The following is a 13,804-nucleotide window of genomic DNA, read 5'->3' on the forward strand; positions in this document are numbered from 1 at the left end:
GAGTTGAATGCTGATTCTTCTGACTAATTTTGTTGAGCCGAATCACGAACCCAGATTGACCAATTCCAGCTTGACTTCAGATTGGCGAATGGCCATTCCAACCCACGATGTGAGCGCTGAACTAACTGAGAGTTTATCAACACACTAACCATGAAGCAGGCCTATCACTTCGCTCATTAATTCCACATTTTCAAGAATAAGGCTGGTAGGTTGCAGGAAATTGTCCTGCTCTGCTTCATAGGTAGAGGATTGGTTAACGGACAGAAAACAGAGAATAGGGATAAACGGGTCATTTTCAGGTTGGCTGGCTGTAACTTGCGGGGTGCCACAAGGATCAGTGCTGGAGCCTCAGCTATTCACAATCTATATCAATGATTTGGATGAAGGGACCGAGTGCAATGTATCCAAGTTTGCTGATGATACAAAGCTGGGTGGGATAGTAAGCTGTGAGGAGGACACACGGGGACCAAATTGTCCTGTGTCCAGATTAGGTGCGAAAACCTTCTGGGGCAGCGACGTTTTCCGCCCTGCGCCTGCCCCGTGGAATTGCCCTTAGCGCCCCTCAAAGGAAGCGGAGTGCAATCTCGTGCTGGGTGCTACTGGGGTGCTGAAGGAAGGGGAGGGCCACTGCACACTCTCCACGGCCTCTGTTTCCCTCCACTGGGCCACCAGGGCGGCGTGGGACCGGGCCAGCAGCCCGGTACCCAAGGCAGATTGCTGGTCTGCACAATGGCGGCTGGGACCACGCTAGGGCCGCCATCGTCGAGCCGACCCGAGAGTCGGCAGACAAAAACTAGATGACGGCCCGGGGCATCGGTGCCCTCCCCGTTAAGGAGCAACTCGCAAAGCTACCGGTGACATCCGCTCATGCCAGCTTCACAGCCCACGGGGCGTTAAGGGGTCGGTGCTGGGTGGTGAGGAGATGCTGCACACGCCGATGACATCATCACCGGTTACGCGGCGGCCCGGGGCGCTAACTGCAAGGCCTCCGCTGCCATGGCCGTGCCTCCTCAAACTCCCAGGCAACTTCCCAGGAGGCGGCCGTGCCCCCCTCCCCTGGGCAAAAACGGGGCTAATGGAGCTGTAAAATGGGGCAATTTTGCCCCCAAAGGGATCGAGGCAGGTTAAGTGAGTGGGCAAGGTGGCAGATGAAATAAAATGTAAAGAAATGTGAAGGTTTTCACTTTGGTGGGAAGAAAAGAAAACAGAATATTTTTTAAACGGTGAGCAACTGTTAAATGTTGGTGTTCAGAGAGATTTTGGTGTCCTTGTACACGAAACACAGAGAGTTCGCATGCAGGTACCGCAAGCAATTAGGAAGGTTAATGGCATGTTGACCTTTATTGCAAGGGGGTTGGAGTATAAGAGTAGGGAAGTCTTGCTACAATTGTACAGGGCCTTGGTGAGACCACACCTTCAGTACTGTGCACAGTTTTGGTCTCCTTATCTAAGGAAGGATATACTTGCCTTGGCGGGGGTGCAACGAAGATTCACTAGATTGATTCCTGGGACGAGAGGTTTGTCCAATGAGGAGCAGAGGTCGGAAGCAGCGAGGAGCGGAGGTTGGAATGGTGAGGTGCGGAGGTCGGGGCCTGCGAGGTTCAGAGGTCAGGACTGGCGCTGTCCAGAGGGAGGGACCGGCAAGGTCCAGAGGTCGGGAGAGGAGAGGAGAGGATGGACGAGACACTGAGGAGTGGAGAGTTCGGAGCCCATAGGTGGAACAGCATGGACAAGACCAAGGGAAGGCGCAACATGGGCCAATAGCGAGGCTGTGAGGTCGTGAGGCTCACATTGCGTACTATGAATTCCACGTAGAGAGGTCCTGTGGGAAGGAGGACAGTAGGAGTATGTTTGAGTTTGTGTGTATGTATTGGCACATGCGACAGAGCCTGGTCTTCATTCGTCTGGGATCCCCTTACCACTGGACCAAGACCTTGCTCCGTCAAGCCCGTGTTGTGGCTGGTGTGTAATGGCCATTCCACGTTAAAAGAATTCACGCACCAGGCATCTTCCACCATTTAAAATGAGTTCATCAGTCACCTGAGAGCTCATTTTTAGTGTGGAAGCAAGTCATCCTCGACCCCGAGGGACTGCCTATGATGATGATGATGAGTAGGATGGGTCTATAGTCTCTGGAGTTTAGAAGATTGTGAGCTGATCTCATTGAAACATACACGATTCCAAGGGGGCTTGACAGGGCAGATGCTGAGAGGCTGTTCCCTCTGGCTGGTGAGTCTAGAACTAGGGGGGCATAGTCTCAGGGTAAGGGGCTGGCCATTCAGGACTGTAATGAGGAGACATTTCTTCACTCAGACTGTTGTGAACCGTTGGAATTCTCTGTCCCAGAGGACCGTGGATACTCAGTGAGTATATTCAAGGCTGAGATAGATACATTTTTGGACTCTAAGGGAATGGAGGGATATGGGGATCAGGCAGGAAAATGAAGTTGAGATCGAAGATCAGCCATGATCCTATTGAATGGCAGAGCAGGTTCGAGGGATTGTATGGCCCCCTACTGCTCCTATTTCTTGTGTTCGTAATTGCATGCTGAAATATAATACCAGTACTGCATCCCAACAGGCCAGTTGGTGCCATAATTATGGTGACATAAGATTGGGACATAGTTGATGTGACTTATGATCACTTTCCTTTCAACAAGCAAACAATGAATAAATATAATCCATACCTATTTAGTGAACTCTGTGCTGCTCTCTAATGCAGCAATATCCAATTGTCTGATATCTGATCATTGACATCTTCTGATCTGTACTTTGTATATTATGTTGAGTATTAATTCATCTTATTTATGAATTGCTTTAATTTTTCAGTAAAGAAGTCTCCATTTGCAGAGAAGGTAAGACAGCGTTTCCTTCCACTGTCTGTGTGAACACTTGTCTTTGTCTCCCTTCCATTGCGTGTATGTCTCTGAAGTGAGCCTGAGTAACTTACGTTATCCAATGAATGTGAGGTATGTTTTGCTTTTATGAAGAAACTGGCCTGCTTAGTGCCCCCCCCATTATCGGGAACCACTGCCCGACCGGACACGACGAGATGAACGACTCCCGCTAAATTCGACGGGCGCTCTGCGACGACGATAGGACGTTGTGGCCCAATCTCCTTTGCCTGGTGATCATGACATCATCGCCATGCGCATCACCCCGGTAACGCCCCGACCCGGACTTCAGTCCCGCCCCCTGCAGCATCACCAGCTGCAGGAGGCGTCCATCGGGAGGCCAGGCGCTTCAGGGGGGCAGAGGTTAAAGGGGAGGTGGCCGGGCTCAATAAAAACCATTTCTGCAATGTTGTAAGTCAATTTTTTTCAAACTTCCCATCCAGATGGATCAGCCCGGCACTCTGCTGCAGTGTATCGGGCTGATCGGGCCGGATCGCGGCTGCCGTCGGTGACCAGGTAAGTTGTCCCAATGCAGAGCCTGCAGCGATGGGCCTTCACTTTAAGGGAGGGAAGGAGCCTTGGACTACGGCAGTGTTACACGGCCCAGTGTGCAGCGCTGCACAACTAGCCCCCCCTCCCGCTGCCTGTTGCGCTCCAGGAAGGAAGTGGTGCGCTTGATTTAACGCTCCACTTCCTTCCTGGAGTGCAAATCCCAAATTTTTTAAAAGTTGAAAAACATTTGCGCCTGTGGATAATTATTTCAACTTTTAAAAGTTGATGCCCCAAAAAGGGCGCTCCCAGATTTCTCCCACCTTTAAGTGTAATGCAGAAAAAATACTTTATTTTCTATAATGCAGGTTCATTCCTGAAATATTTCCCTGAATAATAAGAATCTTCTCTTTAATATCAGAGAATGTTAAACAAATGCATAAACATTACGTAGATATGTGTATTGTTCTGTATTTGGGGACTGACGATTATTTGGGGGGCGTGTTTAACCTTTCCCGTTGGGGTGGGCGGTTAAAGTTCCCTTGGATCACTCACTGGCCGATAGTCGCCTAGCTCGCGCCAGCCGCGGTTATTACTCAGACGGAGTCTCTCGATGACATCATCGGGCCCCGACTGATTTTAGCTCGTGCCTGAGCGGGAAAAGGCACCGGTGTTTTCCCGCCCGACTGAAGCGACTCGGAACCAGCCGGGAAGATGAAAAGGAAACGAACAGGCGCGTTATTTCTAACTTTGCTTTGTGGGGCCACGAAGAGCAGGAGTGGCCCTCCGAGTTCCAGTTGAAACGACGTGGGAGTCCAGCAAACAGTATGTGGGACAGGGAAATACAGGCAAGTGGGACGGGAGAGAGCACCTTTAATAACATTTACAACTCTCCATTTCACAAAGTAAATTCGGTTTGACCATCGCCTCATATGTTAAATCTTTTATTATAAATATGCAAACTCTCTCCAACATCAGTGTAATTTTTGTTTTCTCAGCTTGCCATGGCAGGACCTCCCAGGTAAGCAGCGTGCCAGATCTACCTTTTCTTTATCATTCAGTCCGACCAACTTTCTTTCCCACCTCCGCCTGAGCACTGGTGAGGTGGGGCCCACACGGACCTGGGTGTCCGGGTCATTTACCTCGGCCCACACGGACCTGGGTGTCCGGGTCATTTACCTCGGAGCCCACATGGACCTGGGTGTCCGGGTCATTTACCTCGGCCCACATGGACCTGGGTGTCTGGGTCATTTACCTCGGCCCACACGGACCTGGGTGTCCGAGTCATTTACCTCGGAGCCCACATGGACCTGGGTGTCCGGGTCATTTACCTCGGCCCACATGGACCTGGGTGTCTGGGTCATTTACCTCGGCCCACATGGACCTGGGTGTCCGGGTCATTTACCTCGGAGCCCACATGGACCTGGGTGTCCGGGTCATTTACCTCGGCCCACACGGACCTGGGTGTCCGGGTCATTTACCTCGGAGCCCACATGGACCTGGGTGTCCGGGTCATTTACCTCGGCCCACATGGACCTGGGTGTCCGGGTCATTTACCTCGGCCCACACGGACCTGGGTGTCTGGGTCATTTACCTCGGCCCACACAGACCTGGGTGTCCGGGTCATTTACTTCGGGGTCCACACGGACCTGAGTGTCCGGGTCATTTACCTCGGCCCACACAGACCTCAGCTGCAGCTCTTCACTCCTTTGCCCTTAGCTTTGTGCCCAGGACCTCAGTTTGCCTTGTGCACAAAGCGGAGGAAAGACCACGAAGCCACCTGTCAGTCAATTCTTTTCACAGGAACAGCAGGAGGCCAATCAGCCCCTCAGGCCTGCTCCGCTATCCAATTAGATCATGGCTGACCTGCACCTCAACTCCATTGACCCACCATTGCTCCATATACCTTGAGACACTTGCCTAACAAAAATCTTATCGAGCCCAGTCTTGAAAGCTCCAGTTAACCCAACATCCACAACATTTTAGGGGAGAGCGTTTCAGATTTCCACTACACTTTGTACGGAAAAAATGCTTCCTAATTTCACTCCTGAATGACCGAACTCGAATTCTAAGCTTATACCTCCTTGTTCTGGTTTCCCTTACCAGAGGAAATCATCATCATAGGCAATCCCTCAAAATGAGGATGACTTGCTTCCATGCCAAAAAAAGGATGAGTTCACAATGTTTCGAATGAAGATCGCGAACTACATCCTGAAGGGTGGAAGATGCCTGTGTGTGGATTTTTTAACGTGGAATGACCATTGCACACCAGCCACCACATGGGCTTGACAGAGCTAGGTCTTGGTCCAGTGGCAAGGGTTAACCAGGACGACTGGAGACCAGCTCTGCTGCACGGACCTAATGCGCACACATATCGCAGTGTGGGCTGGCCCCTGCTGCCACTGGGCCCCTGGCCCCGAACTCACACCTCCCCTGGGCCCCGATCATGTCCCGCTACAGTCTGTCACCGCTCCTTTGCCCCGACCTCGCCGCTCCTGCTGTACCTGCCCACGCTCCAATCACCGACCTGGACCTTGATGACGTCACTCTTCGCTGCCATCACTCCTGCGCCAGCTCGCGCTGTACCTTGCCATAGTCTGCCGCCATGCTGCCCATGGCTATCGCTCGCCGCTCCTTTTAGGTTCTCTATAAATACCCTCTCAACACCTTGATTAGATCACCCCTCAATCTATCCCTAAGGGAATACAAGCCAATTTATACAACCTGTCCTTGTAAATTACCTGCGTAAACCCGGGCATCGCTCTGATGAATCTGCGACTGTGAACTTCAAGTCTAAAAAGCCCCGGTGTCTCCAGTATTCCCGATGCTGGGGATCAGTCTCCTGGCTCTTCGTTACTCCACATCCAGGGCTTGGCTATCTCCGTTGTGTCTCCCTGAATGTAGTGCTCAATGTTTACTCAGAATACACACTGCACAGATTCAGCATGACTTCCTTGCATTTGTATTTGATTGGTTTGTCTAGAGAGTTAACCGTTGTACTTGATTTGTTGATTGCTGATTGACAGTTATTAGACATCCCTAGCTCTCCAATTCAATCTCAGTCATTTCAATGTAGTCCCTGGAGTACCAAGTTACCCAATATTTACTTCCTATGTCACACTGACTGCATTAAATGTCATGTCTACCTTCATTTGTTCACTAACTTTGATTTGACTGCCCCCTCCCAGTTTGATATCATCTGTAATTTTGACCTTTGGCTTCAGCTTCTAAATTCCAGTCATTAACATGAATTAGAAATGTGATTTTTTAAATTCTATTTTGAACTATCTGTGTGGTTAGTTGAAAGAACTATCTTTGGGATTGGTTGGTGCGGTAATTGAGATCACTATCCTGCTCGATTGTAGGCCATGGATTCGGGCCACTTCAAGTTTACGCATTTCAAATTTGTTTTCCACCATCCAAACTGTGGAAAGATTGTTCCATGTCATCCCAACCCTGCAAAAGATACCTTGAGGAGAGGCTTGTGACTTAAAGTGGGTTCAAGTCCCACTCCAGAGACCTGAGCACATAATCCAGGCTGACACTCCAGTGCAGTGCTGAGGGAGTGCTGCACTGTCGGAGGTGCCGTTGTTCGGATGAGGCCTTAAACCGAGGCCCTCTCAGGTGGATCCCATGGTACTACTCAAAAAACAGCAGGGGAGTTTATCCGTCAACCACCATCACTAAAACAGATTAACTGCTTATTATCACATTGCTGTTTGTGGGACCTTGCTGTGTGCAAATTGGCTGCTCCTTTTCCTGCATGATGACAGTTCAAAAATGTTCCATTGGCTGGTGTTATGTATGTAAACATTACCAATGTGTAAGAATTGCCACCAGGGGGCGCACCTGTGGGAGACCTAAGGGTCACCTGCACACTCTGGGCAAGCAGGTATAAAAGGCAGTCTACCATGCCGCTTCCTCACTCTGGAGTTACAATAAACAGACCAAAGTCACAACAGTTTGAGCTTAAGATGTACAGTCTTGTGGAGTTATTCTAAACATAACAGCTGGGAAGACAAGAGGCAAAGCAGCTAGGGTAGTGAAGGATGTTGTCCATCTGTCCCAGCTGGTCAATGAAAAGGACATGTAGACACATGTGCCTCAGCTTGTGCGAGCAGGAAACAACCGGCGAAGGTTCTTGCTCCTGACTGTGATTTCCCTGATTGAAACACATTGTGCATGGTTGGTGAATGAGGGCAGGATGAGGCCCATCAACGGTGCCCACTTTGGTAGAATAGCCAGCGGTCACTCACTGCCGAGGCTCACATGTGAAGGGTGTCTACCTGGGTGAGAGATTGTATGAATGGACTTCCAGCAACCAGGGGACTGTGCCCCTTCAGGAGTTATGGCCTTTGAACAAAAACTGGAATATATGACCAAAAAATAGTAGACACATGTCCTGGGTATGTGAAAAAAGACCCAACTTCAGGGTTTCCAAGCTGGTAAGAAAAATCAGATTTCTCCCTATCCCAACATTTTCTGCCATTGAATAAAAGCACTCCCCTAGACTGTCCTAACCATTTAACTACGATTGTTGGGGCTATTCTATGACCTGAAGTTCTATTTTTCCATTGGCAGTAAGAGAGCTGACAATAATGCTAGGATTTGGTGAGCATCATGCTGGTGGGCAATTAATTCCAAGTATGTTAAAGAATTAAAGGATTTGCCCAGGATAGTAATCTTGATTATAATCTTTAGAAACCACGAGAAAGGGGCAAGTTTGGTCCTGAAATACGAACTGGATACCAGGGTGGTCTAAATGGCTATTTTTTGGTCATATATTCCAGTTTTAGTCCAAAGGCTATAACTCCTGAAGGGGCACGGTCCCCTGGTTGCTGGAAGTCCATTCATACAATCTCTCACCCAGGTAGACACCCTTCACGTGTGAGCCTCGGCAGTGAGTGCTCACTGGCTATTCTACCAAAGTGGGCATCGTTGATGGGCCTCATCCTGCCCTCATTCACCAACCATGCACAATGTGTTTCAATCAGGGAAATCACAGTCAGGAGCAAGAACCTTCTGTTCGCACAAGCTGAGGATCATCGAGGTCAGTCTCGCCATCTTTACTGTCAAGCAGACTCGGGTCAGCACAGACCAGGAGTCATTCCTGGAAGTTTCCTGGTCTGTGTAATGCAAGGAGAAGTCTTTCATGTCCTCAGGGAGTCCTGAAGCCAATGAAGTACTTTTAAAGTGTGGTCACTATTGTGTTACCAAGCGCTCTACTCGGAACTCCTTCACGGCAAACAAGCCAAAGGTGGGCAGCGGAAACATTAAAAGGGCATTCTCAAAACCTCCCTGATAAAGTGCAACATCCCCACCGACACCTGGGAGTCCCTGGCCAAAGACTGTCCTAAGTGGAGGAAGTGCATCCGGGAGGGCACTGAGCTCCTCGAGTCTCATTTCGAGAGCATGCAGAAAACAAGCGCAGGCAGCGGAAAGAGCGTGCGGCAAACCTGTCCCACCCATCCTTTCCCTCAACGACTATCTGTCCCACCTGTGATAGGGACTGTGGCTCTCGTATTGGACTGTTCAGTCACCTAAGGACTCATGTTAAGAGTGGAAGCAAGTCTTCCTCGATTCTGAGGGACTGCCTATGATGATGACCAAACACAGCAGCCAATTTGTGCACAGCAAGGTCCAACAAACAGCAATGAGATAAGTGAGCAGTTAATCAGTTTTGGTTGAGGGATAGATGCTGGTCAGGAAAACCCCCAGCCCCTGCTCTTCTTCAAATAATGCACTGAGATCTTTTACGCCCACCTGAATGGGCAGACATGGCTGCAGTTTACCATCTCAACCAAACTGATCAGCCCTCAATCCCTCAGTACTGCGGTGAAATGTCAGCCTGGATAGGTACTCAGGTCCTGCCATAGGGCTTGAATGTATGAAGTGAGATTGAAACACTGTGCCAAACTGACACTGTTGTAATAGCTGTCAACTCTAGAATTTGTATTTCTACTCTGAGTTATCCTTCAATTTGAAAATAATTCAGCTGTTTCCATTCCATGTGTGTAGACTTCCTTTTGGCAATAGACCCGACCCTTCGTCGAGAATGCCGAAACCAACCGTTCCAGTGGACAGAAGTAATTCATCATTGGGACGGAGGCAGACATCGCCAAGGTATGAGCTGATGGTTATCTCCTAAACCTCAACAGTCCAGGACACACATGTGTTGGGGAGGGGAGGGGACGTGATGAGGTGAGCAGGGTTTTAACCACACAGTTTAGCAGTCGCAGTATTAATTTCAAAGATATGATCTAAATTGACAATGTGCATGAAATTGCAATTTTGGGAGTGGGATGAGTGGGAAGTTCAAATACTCAATGAAAACTCACCGAAACCTTACCCGCAAAATCGGTGGTAACCCTGGTAACAACAGTGATAAGACCATGGAAAGGTTTCTCCCTCAGGATCTGTGTAAAGCTCTCTAATTGCACAATTAAGTTTTTCAAATGGTCGTTGTCCAAATTCTAGTGATCTAATTGATTGGTTTTAGTCTGTACAGCGTGTGTGAGTGTGAGTGTGTGAGTGTGTGATGTGTGTGCACATGTGTGTGTGTGTGTGTGCACATGCGTGTGCGCCTGTGCGTGTGCGTGTGTGCGCGCGTGTGTGTGTGTGTGTGAACCCAGTACTGATGGTCTACGTACATTGGGGTAGATCCTGACGTTGTGTGACAGTGTAAAACAGGTGACAGCGAATCAGTGGCCCATTTTGCATCTCTCGCGTCAATGGAAATAAAACTGGGGAGAGATGTGAAGTGGGTGCTGACTCACTATCATCTATTTTACACTATCACACAAAGTCAAAATTACCCCCATGGGTTTATGCTTCCAACCCAAGGGTTTCTGTGATGTGTTGGCACAGGGCGATAATGTACAAGGCTGTAAATAAAGGACCAGTGAGACCATGGAGGTAACCCTGCAATAGCCTGCCACCCTCACCACTGCATCCGACCCCACTTTCCACCACACAAAGCAAGGTACCATATCAACTGACTGTTCGATACACTCATCATTCCTTTAAAATAAATCGGGAAATTAGGACTACAGGCCTTATCACGAAAAGTAAAAAGGTAATAAATATTTGGAATAATCTGCCATGAAGGTAATAGGGACGTAACCATTGGGGGAGGGGGGGCATTATACCTAGAAGTGAAGAATACACCAAAATCCATTACACATAACATTCTTTCAATATCAGATCAGTAAAAGAGAGGTTAATCTTGCTTAGCATTACCCACAGAAACAGGCCATTGGGCCCAACAGGTCTATGCCAGGGTTTATGTTCCACACAAGCCTCCTCCTACCTCACTCCATCTCACCCTATCAACATATCCTTCTATTCCTTTCTCCCTCACGCACTTATCCAGCTTCCCCTGAAATGCTATTTGCCTGAGCCACTCCATGTGGTAGCGAGTTCCACATTCTCGCCACTCTCTGAGTAAAGAGTCAGCGCACATTGATGATGTTTGGGGCTCGGCCCAGTCTCTTTCTGCACTCCACAGTAGACACTGACTAGAGTAAGAAGAAGCAGAAAAACAATGCATACAGCAGATGTCAGGTTGAGAATACGTGGGAACTAGGCTGAATATAGAAAGTTCAGAGGGGAAGTGAAAAAGGAAATAAATGGAGAAAAATTGCAAAGTGTTGCAGGACCTGGGGGTACTTGTGCATGGAACACAAAAGGATAGTATGCAGGTACAGCAAGTGATCAGGAAGGCCAAAGGTATCTTGGCCTTTATCGCAAAGGGATGGAGTATAAAAGCAGGGAAGTCTTGCTACAACTATACAGGGTATTGGTGAGGCCACACCTGGAATACTGCGTGCAGTTTTGGTTTCCATATTACGAAAGGATATACTTGCTTTGGAAGCAGTTCAGAGAAGGTTCACTAGGTTGATTCCGGAGATGAGGGAGTTGACTTATGAGGAAAGGTTGAGTAGGTTGGGCCTCTATTCATTGGAATTCAGAAGAATGAGAGGTGATCTTATCGAAACGTATAAGACTATAAGGGGGCTTGACAAGGTGGATGCAGAGAGGATGTTTCCGCTGATGGGGGAGACTAGAACTAGAGGACATAATCTTAGAATAAGGGGCCACCCATTTAAAACTGAGATGAGGAGAAACTTCTTCTCTCAGAGGGTTGTGGATCTGTGGAATTCACTCAGAGAGCTGTGGAAGCTGGGACATTGAATAAATTTAAGACAGAAATAGACAGTTTCTTAAATGATAAGGGAATAAGTGGTTATGGGGAGCGGGCAGGGAAGTGGACCTGAGTCCATGATCGGATCAGCCATGATCGTATTAAAATGCGGAGCAGGCTCGAGGGGCTGTATAGCCTACTCCTGCTCATATTTCTTATGTTCTTATGCTCTTATTAAGAGGGGCAAAGATAGCATATGAGAATAGATTGGCAGCTAGCATAAAAGGGAAATTCTTCTATAAACTGATAAATAATAAACAGGTAGTAAGAGGTGGTGCCGATTAGGGACCAAAATGGAGACCTACGCATGGAGGCAGAGGGCATGGTTGAGGTACTAAATAAATACTTTGCATCTGTCTTTACCAAGGAAGAAGATGCTGCCAAAGTCATAGCGAAAGAGGAGGTAGTTGAAATACTGGATGGGATAAATATTGGAAAGGCTGGCTGTACTTAAAGTAGATAAGTCACCAGGACCGGATGGAATGCATCCTAGGATGCTGAGGGAAGTAAAGGTGGAAATTGTGGAGGTACTGGCCACAACCTTCCAATCCTCCTTGGTTATGGGGCTGATGCCAGAGGACTGGAGAATTGCAAATATTACACCCTTGTTCAAAAATGGGTGTGAGGTTAAACCCAGCAACTACAGGCCAGCCGGTTTAACCTCAGTAGTGGGGAAGCTTTTAGAAACGATAATCAGGGACAAATTTAACAGTCACTTGGACAAGTGTGGTAAATTAAGGAAAGCCAGCAAGGATTTGTTAAAGGTAAATCGTGTTTAAATATCTTGATTGAGTTTTTTGATGAAGCAACAGAGCAGGTTGTTGAGGGCAATACAGTTGATGTGGTGTGCATGGATTTCCAAAAGGTGTTTGATAAAGTGCCACATAATAGGCTTGCCAGCAAAGTTGAAGCCCATGCAATAAAAGGGACAGTGGCAGCATGGATATGGAATTGGGTAAGTGACAGGAAACAGAGAGTAGTGGTGAACGGTTGTTTTTTGGACTGGAGGAAGGTATACAATGGTGTTCCCCAGGGGTCGGTTCGAGGACCACTGCTTTTCTTGATGTATTTTAATGACTTGGACATGGGTGTACGGGGCACAATTTCAGAATTTGCAGAACTTGGAAGTATAATGAACAGTGAGGAGGATAGTGATAGTCTTCAAGAGGACATAGACAGGCCGGTAGAATGAGCAGCCCCATGACGCAGAAAAGTGCAAAGTGTTACATTTTGGTAGGAAGAATGAGGAGGGGCAATATAAACTAAAGGGGAAGATGCAGAAAAGGAAGGAGGAGAAGAGGAGGAAACAGAAGGAAGGAGGTAACCCAGACAGCCCCTTTCTGGCTGGGATATCCTGGATGGAATCATCTGCCTGTGGTGCCAGTGACCACAACCCCAATTCCCCTTTCAACATCGGTCCCACACCTATCCTACCCACTGTTACTGACCATCACAGCGTCCTCTTGGCCACAATGCTGAAATAAAAGCCAACACAAAGCAAACTTTCCAATCCAACTTTATAATCTATCCATCCAATATGACATCAAGAAATCAACTCATCACCCTTATACATTACACTGCTGGTCGACCCTCAGGAGCTGGTGGCTGGGAGTCAAATCAAGTGACAGTGTTTCTTCTTCCTTTTCTTCACTCTCTTCTCCCTCTTCTTGGCCAGCCACTGATTGGCCAGGTTGCATTTCTTGTGTGTGTGAAATGAGGAGAGCACAAGGGTGGAGTTGTGGTGAGGGGAGGGCGAGAAAGCAAGATGTGCATGCCAGAAGGAGGATAACGTATGAGGATACCGGCATCTTGAATCCTTTCTGCCCCACCGCTGGCCAAGGGCTCAGCCATGCCTCCGCCAAGATTGGCCAGCACTGTCTCCCCCAAGGGAGGTAAAGTCAGGCAAGAAATGGAAGAAGTGCCTCGTGATTGGTGCAGATTGTTGGGAGGTGAGTGATTTGGGGTTATGTACTGAGCAGTGTGTGAGGCTAGTGCTTCAGTTGGTAGGAGATGGCCTTTGAAGATGCATTCACTGACCTTGGCCACTGGTCTGAAGTCATGAAGCTTCTTTGGGCACCAGAGCCGGGTCGAGAGGGCAACACTGCTGGCAGTGACAGCCTCGGTGATGTGGTCCCACATTGTTCTTTCTGGAGGGCTTCCTGGCCCCTGTGGGTAGAGGGCCTCTATTGCAGTTTTGACCCCTCTGCACAAAGCTGCAG

General features: G+C 48.4%; 1 protein-coding gene across 1 annotated transcript in view; it reads left to right on the forward strand.

The window, feature by feature from the left end:
• Window positions 1-13,804, forward strand: part of lcp2a (lymphocyte cytosolic protein 2a) — a 534,123-nt gene that overhangs the window by 473,723 nt on the left and 46,596 nt on the right. Inside the window, exons 11-13 of the mRNA XM_070877846.1 lie at window positions 2,829-2,854; window positions 4,381-4,403; window positions 9,401-9,505. Coding sequence (XP_070733947.1) covers window positions 2,829-2,854; window positions 4,381-4,403; window positions 9,401-9,505 — 154 coding nt within the window. The remainder of the gene's footprint in view (window positions 1-2,828; window positions 2,855-4,380; window positions 4,404-9,400; window positions 9,506-13,804) is intronic.

The sequence above is a fragment of the Pristiophorus japonicus genome, chromosome 4 (genome assembly GCF_044704955.1).
Source record: "Pristiophorus japonicus isolate sPriJap1 chromosome 4, sPriJap1.hap1, whole genome shotgun sequence".
Taxonomy (NCBI): domain Eukaryota; kingdom Metazoa; phylum Chordata; class Chondrichthyes; family Pristiophoridae; genus Pristiophorus; species Pristiophorus japonicus.